The 19,764-nt window shown below is 35.8% G+C and overlaps 1 protein-coding gene across 1 annotated transcript in view; it reads left to right on the plus strand.

Annotated features, from left to right (window-relative positions):
* Window positions 1-19,764, plus strand: part of LOC123780331 (A disintegrin and metallopeptidase domain 3-like) — an 89,165-nt gene that overhangs the window by 59,517 nt on the left and 9,884 nt on the right. The window contains exons 11-12 of the mRNA XM_087856380.1: window positions 5,341-5,480; window positions 15,042-15,228. Of these exons, the coding sequence (XP_087712506.1) occupies window positions 5,341-5,480; window positions 15,042-15,228 (327 nt within the window). The remainder of the gene's footprint in view (window positions 1-5,340; window positions 5,481-15,041; window positions 15,229-19,764) is intronic.

The raw sequence follows: 19,764 nt of genomic DNA on the forward strand, positions 1-19,764 counted from the left end.
CTTGGCTGCATGGTTTTCTCTGAAAGAGCTTTAGATATGCTCCCCCAACCCTTTCTCTCATTCCAGGTCTGTGTAGACAGGTCTGACGTAATTCTGATGCCTTTGCCTTGGTACGTGAGAAATTTCTTTGCCCTGGCCGCTTTCAATACTCTATCCTTGGATCTAATATTTGCGAAATGCACTATGATGTGACGTGGCATAGGTTTGTTGTGGTTGAGCTTGGGAGGGGTCCTCTCTGCCTCTTGGACACGAATGTTTGTTTCCCTTGCTAGATTAGGGAAGTTTTCAGCTACAATTTGTTCAAATATCTCTTCTAGACCTCTGTTTTTCTCCACCCCCTCGGGGATGCCGATGATTCTAACATTGGATCTTTTCATTGAGTCAGTAATCTCCCGTAACCTACATTCGTGGGTGTGGATTTTTTTAAGACCGTCTTCTATTTTCATTTTTTCCTCTATTAACCCATCCTCCAATTCACTAACCCTTTCCTCTGCTTCTGCGACCCTGGCCGTCAGAGCCTCTAGTTTTGCCTGCATTTGGCTCATAGAATTTTTAATTTCTGTCAGATTCGTTCTCATTTCTGTCCTTAGGGATTCTATATTCTCAGTAACCTTTTCGTTAATAGTTTTTTCAATTCTACTCATCATTTTGACCATCGTTACTCTGAATTCCATTTCTGATAATTTGGTTACATCCATATCCATTATTTCTGTGGCAGAGGCCACAGACTCACTGTCTTTTCTTTGCTGGGGGGGGGCTTCTCCTTCTTGTCATTCTAATGAGGAGAGGTTGCGGGGTTTCCAGAGCCCAAATTATTGACTGGGTCCCAGGCCGTGCCCCTTGTTTTATAGGGATCTTAGGGATGTGGGCTTCTTCTTTAAAGATTTTATTTATTTATTTATGTGGCAGCCAACCAGCGAGAGAGGGAACAGAAGCAGGGGAGTGGGAGAGGAGAAGCAGGCTCCCAGCGGAGGAGCCCGATGAGGGACTCCTTTCCGGAACGCCGGGATCACGCCCTAAGCCGAAGACAGGCGCTCAATGACTGCGCCACCCAGGCGCCCGGGTTGTGGGCTTCCTGATTTTTCAGCCTGCCTTCTGGGGGAGGGGCCTGCCGCGCCGATACTCAGGCAACCCGGTTTGGGTAGAGTCTCCGTGTCCCCTGCGAGGGGGAATGGGGATGGGCACTCTCTGAGCCGGTATTTCCAGGCTTTTGTTCTCTGGCGGCTTTCCCTGGCGGTCTGTTGTGTCTCTTCTGAGAGTCAGAGCAGCAGTGGCCGAATTTCAGCTTCTGTCACAGAACAGAGGGTTTGCGGCCCGTTCTCCACTGATGTTCTGGCCACTTTAACTCTGTTACTGTTGGTGCTGCTCAACGCTGCAGCATCCCGGGATGTGCGCCCCACACCCGGCGTCCCAGCCCTCACTTCCAGGGCCGGCGCGTCTCTGTCCTTTGTGTTTCTAACACCGCCAGCCGCCCCGCGTGCGCTCCGGAAGCTCCCGGTCTCAGTCTGGATCCGGTGAGCGCACCGGGATTCCGGTGTTCCGCAAGATGCCTGGTGGCACGCGCACCCGGCTCACGGTCAGTCTGCTGTTTTGCGGGTGCCGACCACGAGCCCGCCTGCTCCCCCGTGCAAGTGGCTGCTGCTTCCCGGCGCCCAAACGCGGCGGCTCCCTCCCTCTTCCGTTTATCTTCCGATATCTGTGCGCGGTTTCATGGCTCCCTGCTTCGTACCTCAATACTCAGCGCTGGAGATGTTCATTTGTAGAGATCTAGATGCGTCTTCCTGCGTCTCAGGCTGGTTCCGTGGTTGTTTAGGCTGGTCTGGTACCTATCCAGCTCGACTCGAGGGACCAGCTGAAAACGGTGTCTCCTACTCCTCCGCCATCTTAACTCCACCTCCTGGTTGTGAAATTTTATGATTCCACCGGCAGTTCACATTATATTCATCACATCCTCACCAACACCTGTTATTTTCTGTGGTTGCTTTTTTTTTTTTTTTTTATGGTAGCAATCCTATTACGTATGTGGTGATATCTCAATGTGGTTTTGATTTGCATTTCTATGATTATTAGTTATTAAGAATCTTTTCATATGATTTTTAGTCTTTTGTATATCCCCTCTGGAGAAATGTCTATTCAAGTCTTTAGCCCATTTTTAATTGGTTTATATGAATTTGATTTTTTTATTCTTGGATTGTAGGAGTTCTTTATATTTTGGATGTTAATCTGTTATCAGGTGTATGATACGCAAATTTTTTCCCCCACTTTGTAGGTTGCCTTTATAATCTGTTGATCATGTCCTTTGAAGCACAAACATTTTATGTTTGGTGTAGTCCCATTTGTCCATTTTTGCTTTTGTTGCCTGTGCTTTTGGCATCATAGCTAAGAAATCGATGTCAAACCTAATGTCGTGAAGATTTTCCCCTGTGTTTTCTTTCAAGAGTTTTATACTTTGGGGTCTTACATTTAGGTTTTTAAGCCGTTTTTGAATTAATTTTTGTGTATGGTGAAATATAGAGGTCCTAACTTTATTCTTCTGTATGTGCATATCCAATGTTCCCATCACCATTTATTGAAAAAGTTACCTTTTCTTCATTGAGTATACTTGCTGAAGAGACTGTCCTTTCTGTATTATGTTATTTTGGCACATTTAACCATATATGCAAGGGTTTATTTCTAGGGTCTCTCATCTATTTCAGTGACATATATGTCTGTCTTTATGCCAGTACCATACGTTTTGATTACTTTGTTTTATAATATGTTTTGAAATCAGGAAGTGTGTGTCCTTCAACTCTGTTCTTCTTTTTCGAAATTGGCATGGTTATTTATGGTCCCTTGAGATTCCATATTAATTTGGGGATAATTTTTTCTATTTCTATTAACAGCTTAACTTCAATTGAATACAAAAGCACTACTCCTTTATAATTCTAGTCCACACTTTGTGTTGCTACATAGATTATAGAATTTGTTTTGTTTCGTTTGGTATTTGTCCTTCCAATTCTATACAATATTTAAAAGTAAATTTATCCACCAAAATTACAATAATGCATGTTACTATATTTGTCCATGTATATACCTGTATTACAGAACTTTATATTTTTCTTTTGGCTTTGGGTTGCTGTCTAGCATCCTTTCTTTTCAACATGACTACCTCCATTTAGCATTTCTTATAGATCACGTCTAGTGGTTATTAACTTTTGTTCATTACCTCAGCTTTTATTTTTCTGAAAAAAGTCTTCATGTCCTCATTATATTTTGAAATACAGTTTCGCCTGATATAATTTTGGTTGACAGTTTCTTCCAGCATTTAAAAAGTATTCATCCCGATCCCTTCTGGCCTATAAGGTTTCTTCTGAAAAATCTGATAATCTTATGGGAACTCCCTTATAGGTGACAGGTCAGTTTGTCTTGCTGCTTTCAGGATTCTCTCCTTGTCTTTGGCTACGGGGAATCTTTGTGAGTCTCTTTGGATTTATCTTGGTTGGAATTTGTTGAGCTTCTTTTGTATGTTCACTCAGATTTCTGAAGTTTGTAATCATTATTTCTCCAAATAAACTTTCTGTTCCTTTATTTCTCTCTTCTCTTTCTGAGACCCATTATAGAAATAATACATACATTGGTCTGCTTGTTGATGTAAATAGCTTCTTTTTATATTCTTCATTCTTTTTTTCTTGTTATTTCTCTCACTGGATGATTTCAAATGATCAGCCTTCAGGTCTGATTCTTTCTTCTGCCTGATCAAATCTGATTTTAAATAATTCCCTTAAAATTTTAGTTCATTTATTGTACTTTTCAGCTCTAGAATTTTTTAAATAATATTTTAAATCTCCTTGTTGATATCTATACCAAGAATTTATTCAGAATTTATTCAGATATCATTTGAAAATCAATTAATGTAACCAATTCCACCAATAGGTTAAACAAGAAAAATTCTTTGATCATATCAATAGATGCAGAAAAAGAATTTGACAAATCCCACACCATTTGTGATGAAATTTAGGAAAGGAGGTCTGGAAGGGAATTTCCTTAACATGAGAAAGAACAGCTAGAAAAAACCTATAGCTAACACTTCAATGGTGAGAAACTAAATGCTTTTCCAGTGAGATCAGGAAGAAGGCAAGAATTTAGCTTACCAGTCCTTTTCAACTTTGTACTGGGAGTGCAAAACACTGGTAACACAAAATGCTGTAAGGATGAAGAGCAACAGAAACTCTCATTCATGAAGATGGGAATGCTAAATGGTACAGCCACAGTAGAAGACAGTTTGGGGATTTCTTACTCTTACCTATGATCCAGCAGTTGTCCTCTTGGCAGTCACCCAAATGAGTTGAAAACATGTCCACACAAAATCATGTACATGAATATTTATAGCAGCTTTATTCGTAATTACCAAAAATTGGAAGGAACCAGATGTCTTTTAATAAGTGGATGATAAAAACACTGAAATAAATACATATAAAGAAATGTTATTGAGTGACTTAAGAAGTGAGCCATTAAGCCATGAGAAGATATAGAGGAATCTAATACTTGTTAGTGAAAGAAGCCATTTGGAGAAAAAGCTAAATGCTGTTTTATCCTGTATTATACTGTATATTGTACTGTATTATTATTCTGTGATATTCTATAAAAGGCAAAACTATGGAGATAATGCAAAGAGCATTGATTGCCAGAGGTTTCTGTGTTGCCAATATCGCTACTTCTCAAGTTTTAGTTTTTAAGACAAAAGAAATGCTACTTGCAAGGTGTTCTAGTATTCTCCCTTCTTTAGAAAACAGTTTGATTTATCCCCCTAAAACTATTTCTGAAGTCAAAACTAATTGCCAAGTGAACCTTTAAGAATCTGTGTATTTTTTCTGAGTGTTCATTTGAAAAGTAATATAGTTACTGAAGCAATGCTTAATCTTCTCAATTTAAAAAGAAATTAGGGACAGTTGGGTAGCTCAGTCAATTAAGTATCCAACTCTTTATTTTGCCTAAGGTCATGATCTTAGGGTCATAAGATTGAGCCCTATGTTGGTTCTTTCTCAAATAAATAAATCAATAAATAATAAAAATAAATTTAAAACAAATTTAAAAATAAAAAAAACAGGATTTAAGTCAGTAATGTCATAAAATCATGAGATTGCATTAATCTTAATTGTTATTTCTCAATGCCATTTGGACTAAAAATGCTATTACTCAAAGATAATAACAAAATTTACCTAATATTTTCCACATTTTTAAACAAATAATGAACTTTTGTATACTAGTTCACTTTTTAATTTGTATTTGCATTTACTTGAAAAGATAAAATAAGTGAAGAAACAACTTAGATAAAAATTCTGATTTTTTTTTTCTTTTTAGTATCCACAGACGATAACTTTAGAGGCATTTTCCGTTGTTATGACACAGTTGCTTGGAGTGAGTCTGGGATTAACATATAATAATGATGCCTTCACTTGTTACTGCCCAGGAACTGCATGCATAATGAACACCAAAGCAATGTAAGGTTTTATTTTTGTCAAATCTATATCTTCCCTTGGGAAACGTTTGTAGTATTTTTAAATGTATAATCTCTTCCAGTATAACCTGATTAAGAATATTTTTTATTAAATGAACATGCACTTATTTAATGTTACTAAAGGAAGGGAGTACTTTATATTGTAAAAAATGTGCTTAATCATTCTATATTCTATGTGATAGTGTAGAGAGAAGGTGGATGTTGATGATGACTTTCTGGGTAAAATTTACTCATTCACCCCCAGATTTTTAATGAGCACCTACTGTGTCCTGGTTATTGTGTTAGGTTGACTACAAATGATTAACAAGATACATAAGTCATAAATATATTAGTTCATCAGGGACAGAAAATTAAAAGTGGGTATAAGAACAAACAAAATATAAATAGTTTAAGATAGGTGCCAAGAAGAAAATAAATAGGGAAAATATGGGGAGAAAAAATTTTCTGATACAGTAGTCTGGGAATAATTATGGAAATAATTATGTTGGGATCTGAAAGAGAAGGAATGAATCTGGTTATTAAAGACCTCATTGAAAACTTTTCAGTGAAACCAAGTGAAGTAATAGTTGAATAGGAACAAGCTCGAAAAACTTGACAGACTGAAATAAGGAGGTTTCAGGGACGATAAAAATGGGGGAAAAAAATAGCTGAGACTATAAGGAAGAATGTTTTAGACATAAGAAAAAGAAGTAACATAGAGTGAGGCTAAAGAATCAGGGGAAGAAGTCCAGGATGTGATATAAGAATGTAGAAAAGAGCCTGATCATGCACTCATGATGTGGGAATTGGGGTTTTATAACAAATGTAATGAAATATATTTTTAATTGGTTCATTCAGTATGGATACTAAAAATTATCTTGTAAAATATATCAGAGAGAGCACTAATATAGTGATATTTGGGAAATGATGAATTTCACAATAATCAATAGCCATTTCTTAAGACTGAGAGAAAAGGAGATGTCAAGAATTATTTGGAGGTAGGGGTTCTGGATCAAGAAGGCAATATAGGAAGAATCTGAACTCATGTCCTCCTACAGACACAACAAATCCATAGCTATGTATGGAACATTTTCCTCTAAAAAATATAAAAGTTAGCTGAGGACTCCCTACATATTGGGCGAACAAGAAAAAGCCCATATCAGAGTGGGTAGGGGAGGCTAAGACATAATCTTACATCTTTCTGTAATTCCCACCCCTCCCATAACAACCCACAATTAGGAGGAAACTGAAATCAGGAGTTTCTCCATGAGGAATAAAGGGTTTGAATCCTCATTGGACACCCCAACTGTTAAGATAGCAGGTACTCATTTGGCTCTGTCCATCTGTTGTACTCTAGAATGTCAACTTTTAGAGTTGTCTGGCATACCAATTTTGGTAGCTGCTACCCAAAAGGCAACCTTTGATCACCTACCTCTCGTGGCCAGAAAGGTTTGTATTTCTGGGTCTCATGGAGCTATAACAAATGAAGAGACAGTTCTTGGCCAGCTACTGCTTTCCTAACATTGCAAAGATAACAGACTGAAACACAACCTCAGACTTTCTGTGAAATGGCCTATTTGCTCATCCTGGAGCTTCTGCATGAGGGTAAGGCTTCTGGTTTGGGGCACCTCTGGAGTCCTACTAAGGTACACTCTGGAAATGGAGTCTGTGCCATTTTGTGCCCTTGCTCTGCTTTATAACAGATCTCTGAGATCTCAGAGAAAGGAACTTTTACAATCATCTGGTACCCCAATTTTTAAAAATGCTGCACAGTGGACACCTCTGTATCTCCTGGCTCTTTTGGCCATCAGGATGTATGTTTGTGGTCCCATAGCACTGTGTATATTTTCATACTTAAAAATATGTTGCTTGAGGGTCTGTCTTCCAATCACCCTGAACCTAGGTGCTGATTGAGATCCTCCCCTTTGGGGCAATGAAAAGTCTTGGTACATCCTTCACCACTTGGAGCCAAAAACTAAAATATGCTGCTTGGACAATCACAAGAGTTTAAGAGACAACCAAGAGTTAGGACAAGATTGAATGGCAAGATTCATCTCCTGTGTGAGGCCACCCCTTCAAAACTAGAAGAGGTGGCTGTTTCTTCTAATACATATCAATGGACAGAGAAAAAAACAAAATGAAGAGACAGAGGAATGTGTTCCAAGCAAAAGAAGGTGGCAAAACATCGGCAAAGGACCTTAATGGTAGAGAAGTAAATAATCTACCTAATGGATTTGGAGTACTGGTCATAAAGATGCTCATCAAGCTCAGGAAGAGAATGAATGAATAAGGTGAGAACATCAACAAAGAGTTATAAAATATAAGAAAATACCCAATAGAAGTCATAGAACTGAAGAATAAAATAACAGAACTGAAAATTCAATAAAGGGATTAAACAGCAAAATAGATGAAGAACAAGAAAAGAACAGTGAACTCAAGAATAGGGTGGTGGAACTCACAATCAGAGCAGCAAAAAGAAAAAGAAAATTGTAAAAATGAAGATAAATAAGGGGCTTACTGGACAAATAAAGCAGACCAATATTCACATTATAGGGATCCCAGAAGGGATCCCAAAGGGACAGAAAACTAGTTAACATTTGTCACCATAAAGAATAACATGTCTTTTTTTTCTTGCGATAAGAACTTTTAATATCTAATCTCTTAGCAACTTTCAGAAGTGCAATACAGTGCCCCTCCACCCTTCCACTCCTGGTATGCACCCTTGGCCAGTACAAGAGCGCCATCCAAGCAACAACCCATCCTGACATATCAAGTGGGTGCCATCAGCCAGCACTAGAGCCCCTCCCAAGGGCCCCACACTGGGGATCCAGCCACATACTGGCCTGCAAGAGTCATGGCCTGGACTCTCAGGTGGGACAAGGGCCAGCCCTAATCACCGGTGTGCCAGTAGCAGTTGTGGCTGCACCTCACAGGTGCACTGAGAGACAGCCCCACTAACCAGAAAGTTTATACCAGTCATGGCCTACCCAGAACAGGAGAATGCACACAGCCCATACAGGAGACAGTCCTGGAGCAACTGGCTTTGGTGTCCAGGTGGGTTTGCACTACTGGGCCCAACAGGACTACCTTCTGCTTAAAGCCACTCCTTCAAGACATAACTACCTAGTACATAGAAACAAACAGAAAGAAGCAAAATGAGGCACCAGAGGTTGCAAATGAAAGAACAAGACGAAACCTGAGAAAAAGAACAAAATGGAGATAAAGTTCAAAGTAATAGTCATAAAGGCGGTCACCAAACCATAAGAAGAATGGATGATCACAGTGAGAACTTCAACAAAGACATAGAAAATATGAAAAAGAACCAATCAGGCTGAAGGATACAATAGTGAAATAAAAAATACACTAGATGTAATCAACAGCAGATTAGATGATGCAGAAGACTGGGTAAGCAATCTGGAAGACTGGATAGTGGAAAGCACCCAGAGAAGCAAAAAGAAAAAAATAATTTAAAAAATTGAGGTTATTTTAGGGGACTTCTAGAGTAACATCAAGCATAATAGCATTCATGTTAAAGGTGCCCCAGAAGAAGAAGAGAAAGCGAAAGAATCAGAAAACATATCTGAAGAAATAATGTCTGAAAACTTACCTAATCTAGTGAAGGAGATCCAAGTTCAGGAAGCACGGAGTCTCAAATAAGATGGAACCAAAGAGAGCAAAGACACATTATAATCAAAGTGTCAACATTTAAAGATCAACAGAGAATCTTGAAAGCAACAAGAGAAAAACAACTAGTTATGTATAAGGGAACCCCCATAGGATTATCAGCTGGTGTTTCAGCAAAAACTTTATAGGCCAGAAGGGAGTAGCATAATATATTCAAATTGATGAAAGGAATATTTACAATCAAAATATGGTACCCATCAAGGTTATCCCTCAGAATTTAAGGAGAGATGAGGAGTTTCTCAGACCAGCAAAACTAAAGAGTTCATCAATACCAAAGAGGTCACACAAGAAATGTTAAGGGAATTCTTTCAATAGAATAGAAGAGGCCATAACTAGAAATAAGAAAATTATGAATGAAATGAATCTCACTGGTAAAGGTAAACATATAGTAAAGGCAGCAGGTCAACCACCTATGTAACTAGTACAGAGGCTGAAAGACAAAAGTAGATAATCATCTACCTATAATTGGTCACACAAAATAAGATGTCAAATATGATATCAAAAAGAAAACATAGGGGGAGTATAAATGTAGCACTTTTGGAACACACTTGAACTTAAGCAACCATCAACTTAAACTAGACTGCAATGTACATAGGATATTACATATGAATCTCATGGTAAACACAAAACAAATACCAATAATAGTTACACAAAAAATAAAGAGAAAGGAACTTAAACATAACACTAAGGGAGGTCACAAAATACCAACAGAAGACAGCAAGAGAAGAAGAAAACAGAACTACAAAAACAGTAAGAAAACAATCCATAGAATGGCAGTAAGTACATATCTATCAATAATTTAAATATATAAATGGACTGAATTCTCCAATCAAAAGACATAGGGTATTTAAATGGACAAATAAAAACAAGACATATATATATATATATATATATATATATATATATATATATATATATATATGCTATCTACAATAGACTCATGTCAGATCTAAAGACACACAGAATGAAAGTGAAAGGATGGACAAAGATATCCCATGCAGATGGAAATGAAAAGAAAGTTGGGTTGCAATACTTCTAACAGACAAAATAGACTTTAAAACAAAGGCTGGGGCGCCTGGGTGGCACAGCGGTTGAGCGTCTGCCTTTGGCTCAGGGCGTGATCCCGGTGTTATGGGATCGAGCCCCACATCAGGCTCCTCCGCTATGAGCCTGCTTCTTCCTCTCCCACTCCCCCTGCTTGTGTTCCCTCTCTCACTGTCTCTATCTCTATCGAATAAATAAATAAAATCTTAAAAAAAAAATAAAATAAAAAAAATAAAAAATAAATAAAACAAAGGCTGTAGTAAGAGACAAAAAGAGATCATTACATGGTGATAAAGGAATCAATCCAACAAGATGATGTAACACTTGTAAATATCTATCTGCTTAACATAGGGGCACCTAAATACATGAAGTATATATTAACAGATGCAAAGGGAGAAATTGACAGTAATACAATAATAGTAGGAGCTTTAACACCCCACTTATATCAATGGATAGATCATCCAGACAGAAAAATCAATAAAGAAACATTGGCCTTAGATGACACATTAACCAGATGAATTTAATAGATGTATATAGAGCTTTCCATCCAAAATTGGCAGGGAGCACATTCTTTTCAAGTATACATGGAATATTCTCCAGGATAGACCATGTTAGGTCCCAAAACAAGTCTCAATAAATTTCAGAACTTTTAAATCATATCAAGAATCTTTTCCAACCACAACAATATGAAACTAGAAATCAATTGCAAATCAATCAATTTAACTTTAGTAGAAGAAACTAAATAATAAAGATGAGTGGAAATAAATGAAATATATACTTAAAAATTAGAAAATCTAAGGGAAACTAAAAGCAGATTATTTGAAATGATAAACAAAACTGATAAGCCTTTAGCCAGACTTTCAAGAAAAGAAGAGAGACATTGACTGAAGACAACACACAAAAAATGGAAAGATATACCATGCTTATGGATTGAGAGAATTAATATTGTTGAAATGTCTGTACTACTGCATATATAGATTCAATGCAACCCCTATCAAAACCATGACATTTTTCACAGAGCTAGAACAAATAATCACAAATATGTATGGAATCACAAAAGACCCTAAGCAGTCAAAGCAATCTTGAGAACAACTAAAACTGGAAGTATCACACTCCCTGATTTCTTTTTTTTTTTATTGGTGATCATTTTTTTAAATGTTTTTTTATTATATTATGTTAGTCACCGTACAGTACATCCCTGGTTTCTGATGTAAAGTTCGATGATTCATTAGTTGCGTATAACACCCAGTGCACCATGCAATACGTGCCCTCCTTACTACCCATCACCAGTCTGACCCATTCCCCCACCCCCATCCCCTCTGAAGCCCTCAGTTTGTTTCTCAGAGTCCATAGTCTCTCATGCTTCATTCCCCCTTCTGATTACCCACACTCCCTGATTTCAAACTCTACTACAAAGCCATAGTGATCAAAACAGTGCAATGTTGGTAATTAGGACACCTGGTGCATTTGCTTGGGGGTTATTTTTTATTGAGTTTTGATTTGCATAAAAACAAATGCACATATTTTACCTGAACATTTTGATGTCTTTTGACAACTTATACATCTTCACAAATACCATCCCAATCAGGATATAGAATACTTCCCAACACCCCCAAAGTTCCTTGTGTACCCTTCCAGTCAACCCTCCCCCCAAGGCAACTACTTCACCAATTTCTATCACATTAGATTAGTTTCATCTGTTCCAGAAATTCATATACACAATAGGCAATGTTCATGTCTGACTTCCTTTGCTCAACAGAATGTTGTTGTATGCATCAGAAGTTCATTCCTTTTTATTGCTGGCTAGGAGTCTGCTGTGTGAAAAAAACACAATTTGTATATCCGTTCATTTGATGGACATTGGATTTGTTTCCAGTGTTAAAACTTTATTAATAAAGCTGTTATGAAAATCCTTGGCCCCTCAAAACAAAACAAAACAAAACAAGAGTGCAATGTTAGCACAAAAACGAACACATAGATCAGTGGAACAGAGTTCATAAATAAACTTACACTTAAATGGTTAATTAGTCTTCAAAAATTTAGGCAAAAAATACAATGAGGAAAGACAGTCTCTTCAATAACTGGTGTTGGAAAGACTGGACAACTACATGCAAAACAATGAAAGTGGATTTTCTTGTATCATATACAAAAATAAAGTCAAAATGTATTTAAAGACTTAAATATAAGACTGGAAATTATAAAACTTTCAGAGGAAAACATAGACAGTAAGCTTTAGACATTGGTCTGAGCAATATTTTTTGGATCTGTTTGGTCAGTAAAGGACAATAAAAGCAAAAATAAACAAATGGGACTACATAAAACTAAAAAAACTTGTACAATGAAGGAAAACGTCAATAAAATGAAAAGGCAACCTACTGAATGGGAGAAGGTATTTGCAAATAATATACCTAATAAGGGGTTAATACCCAGAATGTATAAAAAACTTGTACAACTCAACACTAAGAAAACAAATAATTCCATTAAAAATTAACAGAGGACCTGAATAGGCATTTCTCCAAAGAATACATACAGCTGGCCAAAAGACTCATGAAATATGCTCAACTTCACTAATCATCAAAGAAATGCAAATCAAAACCACAATGAGATATCACCTCACACTTGTCAGAATGGCTGTTATCAAAAATAAGAAATAACGAGTGTTGGTGAGGATGTGGAGAAAAGGGAACTCCATGCACTGTTGATGGGGATGAAAAATGGGGGAGGCGCTATGGAAAATAGTATGGGAGTTCCTCAAAAATTAAAAACGGAACTACCATATGATTCTGCAATGCCACTTCTGGGTATTTATTTGAAGAAAATAAAAACACTAATTTGAAAGGATATATGCACCCCTATGTTCGTTGCAGTATTGTTTACAGTAGATAAGGGAGCAACCTAAATGACCACTGATAGATATATGGGTGAGAAAATATTTTTTATATATATCAGGTATGAGAAAAAACTATGAGATCTTGCCATTCGTGCAACATAGATGGACCTAGAGGGTACTATGCTGAGTGAATAAGTCAGAGAAAGACAAATACCCATGATTTCACTTATCTGTGGAATCTAAAAAAACAAAACAAGCAAAACAGAACAAAACAAAACAAAAACAACAAACAGAAACATACCGTAAATACAGAAAGTAAATTGGTGTTTGCCAGAGATGAGGGGATGGGAGAATGAAAAAATAGCAGAAAGAAACTAAAAGGTACAAACTTCCAGTTATCAAATAAATAAGACATGGGGATACAATGTACAGCATAGGAAATATAGTTAATAACACATAACAACTTTGTATGATGACAGATGGTAATTAGATTATCATGGTGATTACCTTGTAATGTATACAAATGTTGAATACAAATGTGCAGGTGAAACTAATGTAAGATTATTGTCAATTACCCTTCAATAAAAAGAAATAATAAAAAAATTCTATTCTCCACTAAAAGGAACTGGGACACCTTGGAGAAATGATTGATTCTAGGGCTAAGGCAGAAATATCAAATGAGTGTGGAACATCTCACGCATGTCAGAATATAAGGAGGTGTTCAAAAAACTATGGAGATTTGTCAAAGGGACACAAAACCAGTTTGAAGTGGCTCCCGGTAGCCAAATCAGGGCAATTCGAATGTCATAAATAACAATGATAGTAATGGATTATAACCCAGTTAGTATAATTGGAAAACATGTTCAGAATTAAAATTGTGAAACATTTGTTAGTATGCAATGAAAACAGACTCAGCAACGATTCCGTAATTAACGTTGCCAAGTTGCATAACCTCAGCGTAGTTACGAGAAAACATTTTATGATCCTAAATCCTAAATTGAGGAAAAGGATTATTTTAGCAAATAATCAGCCTGTAATCATAAAACTTTTCAAATTCAAGAACAAATGTAAATAACTAAACTAAACAAACTTAGATATTGAGAACTAAATGGTTGATTCTGAACTGTATCCTATTGCTATAAAGTGCCAATACTGTGATGATGGGGAAATTTGAATGGAATCTGAGGATTAGATGTTAGTAATGTGTCCTATCTCTGATTTTGAAGGGTATGCTTAAGGAGAATTCATTTCTATGTAAGAATTATACATTAAAATACTTAGAGTTATTAAGATTGTTTTTGGCAATTATTCTTAACTGTTTCAGGAAACAAAATTTATTCTTTGAACTATATTGTATCATTTCTCTAAGATTTAGATTGCTACAAAATTAAACAAAAGCCCATTAAGCAGTACACTTAGAAATCTACAAATTTAAAATGAAAAAGAATCTTGGACTTACAGATTTTATGTACTCAATGTTGATATATTTTAGTTGGTAGATTTTGATACCAAAGAATAAATAACCCTGATTTTTCATTAGCATAATCATCTTTTCTTCCTTCAGCTTACATAAATTTCCTAATGCATTTCATTTTCTTATAACTATTACTTATTATTATAATGATAATAATTATATTGACAATAATAATGAAAATAAGATATATTTAAAGAGAGCTTTTTGTGTGTGAAGCACTGTTAAGAGTTTTAATATATTCTAACTCATGTCATTTTAACTTCCTCTACATGCTAGCTATTATATGGAATTACGATACAAAGGGACTTACTGCTTTTATTTATGACTTGCATTAGGAAAAAAACACATGAAACTATTAATACACTATATGTTAACTAACTGGTAGTTAAATAAAAACTTAAGGGGGAAAAAAGCTTCTCCCCTTCCTGGCTCTTCTGTAAGTGAAGTGTACAGAATTCATAGTACTCTATTGAAGAGGGTTTCTTTGAAACTGATTTTCATCCATTTATCTGAAGAATATAATTTATTTTTAGACGTTCCCATGGTGTAAAGTTTTTTAGCAGTTGCAGCATGGATGAATTTAAACGTATGGTTTCACAGCCTGAATTTGAATGTCTTCAGAATCAAATAGTTTCAGAAGTGGCTTACCAAGGAAGAAGTTCACTCTGTGGCAACGGAATTTTGGAACCGCCGGAACAATGTGATTGTGGTAGTAAACAGGTCAGTGACAAACATAATAGTTTATCTAAAGATTTTTCTTGTGTTTTCTGTGTAGCCTTATAAACATAGATGTGATATAAAATGGAAAGACTTTTTTTTTCCCCCTAAATGCTGCACCATTTATCAAATATCTAAGGGAGATGTTGGGGCATGTGATAATTGACTCATGCTGAATTTAAAGCATTTGAAGAGTTTAAGTAAAGGGTAAGTGTAGCGTGGATTAAAGAGGTAGATTTTCTTCATTGTGTAACCACTGATAGCAATACCCGCTTTTCTGTATTATAAACACGGTTAACGTCAATACTATTACCATCACCTCAGTGATCTCCTGAACACCTCCAAAGCGACTGCGTTGGTTCACTAAGTTATTACATGTGTATTGTTTATCTCCTCATCTCCTAATTTCCATTCTTGCAACTGTGGGATCTTTATTTTTAACTCGACTTCACAGAATTTGATTAATAATAATTCTTGATGTGTTGTTATATTTAGCTTTTTGCTATTTTTTAAATTTGTGCTTGGTAAGATGGCTAATCATTGAATTTTGTTATAACCACTTTCATATAATTATAAATAGTGATAATTTTGAATATTTCATATTTGCTTGAGAAGATGTGAACTGTTAGGAACAAAATTCTATATAATTTGGTTGCATTATAATTTTTAAGTTAATGACTCATACTCTATATTTTTATTAGTTTCGTTTGCTTGAACTCTCAGTACTTAAGAAATAATATTGATACCTCCAACTATACAGTTGTATTTGCCCATTCTCATTAAAACTGACTCAATTCATACTTTGTATATTCTGAAGTTTTTTATGTGGTGCAAACATATTTACAATTTTTATATCTTCCTAGAAATTTAACATTTACCTTTAAATACTGAATCTGTTTTTCTCTCATGTTGCTTTCTGTTTTAAAATCTATCTGGTCTGGCATACATCTGTATCCGTACACACACAGGCTTTCTTTAATTCTTATTTCCCTGATATTTTTCTATTTACATTTAGTTTTTGTGTACTATTAAGTTCAATATTTTCATTGGGTTTTAATTTATTATTCACTCTGTCTTTGATATATTAGATTATCCCTGTAAACATTATTATGACTTTTTGCCTATTGTTTTAATTAACTAGAGTCCATAATTTATCCATTTGTTTTTACCTAATGACATCTTTCTGTCCCAAGATCATCTCCAGGATACCTCATTACATTTACCTGTTATGACTTTTTTTTTTTTTTTTTGAGAGAGTAGGAAGGGGTCTAGGGAGAGGGAGAGAGAGAGAATCTTAAGCAGGCTCCACACCCATCCTGCAGAGCCCATCGCAGGGCTGGATCTCACAACCCTGAGATCATGACCCCAGCCAAAATGGAGTTGGGCACTTAACTGACTGAGCCACCCAGGCACACCTGGCTGTTATGACTTCTATGGTCCTCTAGACTACATATTATTTATAAGTTTAGTTGTCTCAAATGTTTACATTTTCTATGTAAATGTAACTTTTCACTTTGCCACATCTGTTTCTCAACTGAATTTTTTCTTTTGATCTGTATGTTTTGTTTTCTTTCTTCCACTATTTCTTTCAGTGATTCAGTAAATACGTACTTTCTCCCTTTAGTGATTATCCTTGCATTTTTTTAAGAAATATACTTAAGGTTTTACCATATCTGGGCCACATTCCCCCCAAATAACCGGATTTATGATCCAATTAACTTACATGACATTTTTGTAAAATATTTAATTTCTGTCATTTTTATTTACATTAGAAAATACTCCAGAGATTTTATTCAGAAGATAGTTGCTTTATTTGATCTAACATTCCTTTTGCTTATTAAGGGTTTTTTTTTTTCCATGTAAAAGTTTCCTTCTGAGATAATGTCCTTTTGAATTATATTCTATTCCTTAAAATATACATAAATACATACTTAAAATATACTTTATATATTCTCTTTATGTATGTTCTCTTGATAGGGCAGTTCACTGCCCACTTTTGTTTACCAAAAAAAAAAAATATGTATGTCGTACTCATCATTTCATTGTGATATATAATACACATGAATAATGAATGTAGAGTGTTAACAAATAGATACTTAACAAGCACCTGAATAACTTACTCTAAGGTCAAAACAAAACCTTACCTCTGCCAAAGGAGTTCTGTGTTCACATGCCCCTTTCTTCCAACCATCATTTACAATGTAATGATGATCATTTCAGTGTTTTACTCTCCAACATAGTTTTACCTCTATTTTTTGCAGCCTTAGGCAATATACTTTGGTTGACTGTTTCGTACATTTATATTGCAGTCCTATGGTTTATATCATTTGGTAACTCGGCCTTTCACTCAATATTATACTTGCAAAGTTCATCTATTTTTGAATGTAGCTGTTATAGTCCAAATGTTTTCATTGCTTTTAGTGTTAATTTTTATGAATAATATAGTTCATTTATTGATCTGTTCTATGTCAGTGAAAATGTAAGTTTTATTATTAAGACTCATGCAGTTATGGCTTTTTTTGCACATGTTTCCTGCTGAACATGTGCCTGCATTTCTCTAGGCTGTACCCCAATAGGTGAACCTGCTATGTCCTGAGGTAGATGTGTATGTATTTTTTGAATTGAGAATGTCTTACCTACTTTGGGTTTTCTTATTCTTGAATGGTCTGTGCATGTCTTTCATACATTTTTTGGCTATTTCATCAGCATTCACTTCTGTAAACTATCAGCAGTCTATCACTTGTTGGTAGAAGGCTCAGAGGTACGCTGTTTCTCCAGTAAACCAAGTTTTCTTAGCATGAGACAGGTCTTGTAGGCAGGACCCCAATGATCTAATAGTTCAGGTGAAGCAGTAGGTGGGCTGGTGATATCAGTTTCTTATGGGTGAATAGCCTTCTATTTGTGGGTTTACCAGTGTCAGAGGCCAATGTGTTTATGATGGAACTTTTGGGGGTTTTCCCACCCAATTAGATTGGATTGTATCATAAAGAACTTTTAATGGGAATATCAGAATCATACCTTTACTTCACTGAACTATGGAATAAAGTTCTTTGGTTCCAATAAGCCAGTGAATGTCAAAGGAAATTCAGGGCCAGAGGATGAAATCAGCTGTGTATAGTCAGAGATGCCTGCAATTTCATGGGATCGTAATTAGAAATAGGGCCCAATGGCAAGGCTTTCTTCCCCCATTATCCTGGACTGCTTTCAGTGATCTTGTTGCTGAACTCCACCTACCTCCAATGAAAGTTACCTGGTTTTTTTTGGTGATTCATATACCAGCATATCAAGAATATTATTTGGATTGTAAAGTCTGTCTTTAGTCATATATGTTTAAATTAAATAGCATGCAGCATACAGCAATAAAGTTTTTCAGTGCAGACCATTATAAAAATGTTATGATTGTGACAGAATTATCTACATACTCGATAATGTATCACATTTCACAAGAGTTAGTATAATCCAGAGAAGACACATCACTGTGGGAGTCCAGAGCAGTAAAGCTATGCTCTAAGCATGCCTGATGAAATTAAAATGAATTTGGTCAACTTCCCACAATGGTATATAAAGTAGTAGCTATACTCTTTGCTATATGCCAAAGGCCATTAGTGGAAAAAATATTTTAATTTTTTAAAGATTATTTATTTATTTGTCAGAGAAAGAGAGAAAGCGTACAAGCAGGGGGTGCAGCAGGCAGAGGAAAAAGCAGGCTCCACGCTGATCAAGGAGCCTGATGTGGGACTCAATCCCAGCATCCTGGGATCATGACCTGAGCCGAAGGCAGACGCTTAACCAACTGAACCACCCATGCATCCCAGAAAAAATGTTTTAATTATTGTTAATTTGTTGTTCACTCTGGGTACAAAGGTTTCTAATTCTTGTTTATATTTCTGTGGTATAATGCAAGCCTCTCCTTACTCAGGACTTCCCCAGCCCCAGAAAGTACTTCTTCATTTTTTCCTTACATGTGACATTTTACAACTTTTAAATATTTTAGGAGTACAGGCAGTTCTTACTTTATCCAATCATTATAGAAGCTATGAATACATATCATGTTGAGAACCAAGAAAAAATTTATCAAGGGATTAAAACTAACACAAGAACAAAAAAATACACAAAAGGCATAAAAAAACAATAGCCAGGTTAGTTCCAGTGTTGACTAAGCTCAAACATACATTTTCAGAATGTGTTACCTGCTGTAAAATATTAATCTATTTTTAAAAATAGTTGATGATTTTTAAAAAAATATAGTAATAGATTTGTGGCAAAATAGAGCAAATAACACAGTGAACTCTATGTACCCACCCCACCCACTACCCCAATTCCAACGCACAGTTTATTTATTATAAGCATCTTATGTTAGTGTTGTACATTTGTTATAATGGATGAGCCAGTATTGATACATCATGATTAACTAAATTCAATAGTTCACCTTTCGTGTTATACAATTTTGAGGACTTAAATAAAATTTATAATGACATGTATTCACTATTATAGTATCACACAAAATAGTTTCACCACCCTAAAAATCCCCTGTGTTTC

Source organism: Ursus americanus, chromosome 27, assembly GCF_024610735.1.
Source record: "Ursus americanus isolate L20-20 chromosome 27, mUrsAme1.1.p, whole genome shotgun sequence".
Lineage (NCBI taxonomy): Eukaryota > Metazoa > Chordata > Mammalia > Carnivora > Ursidae > Ursus > Ursus americanus.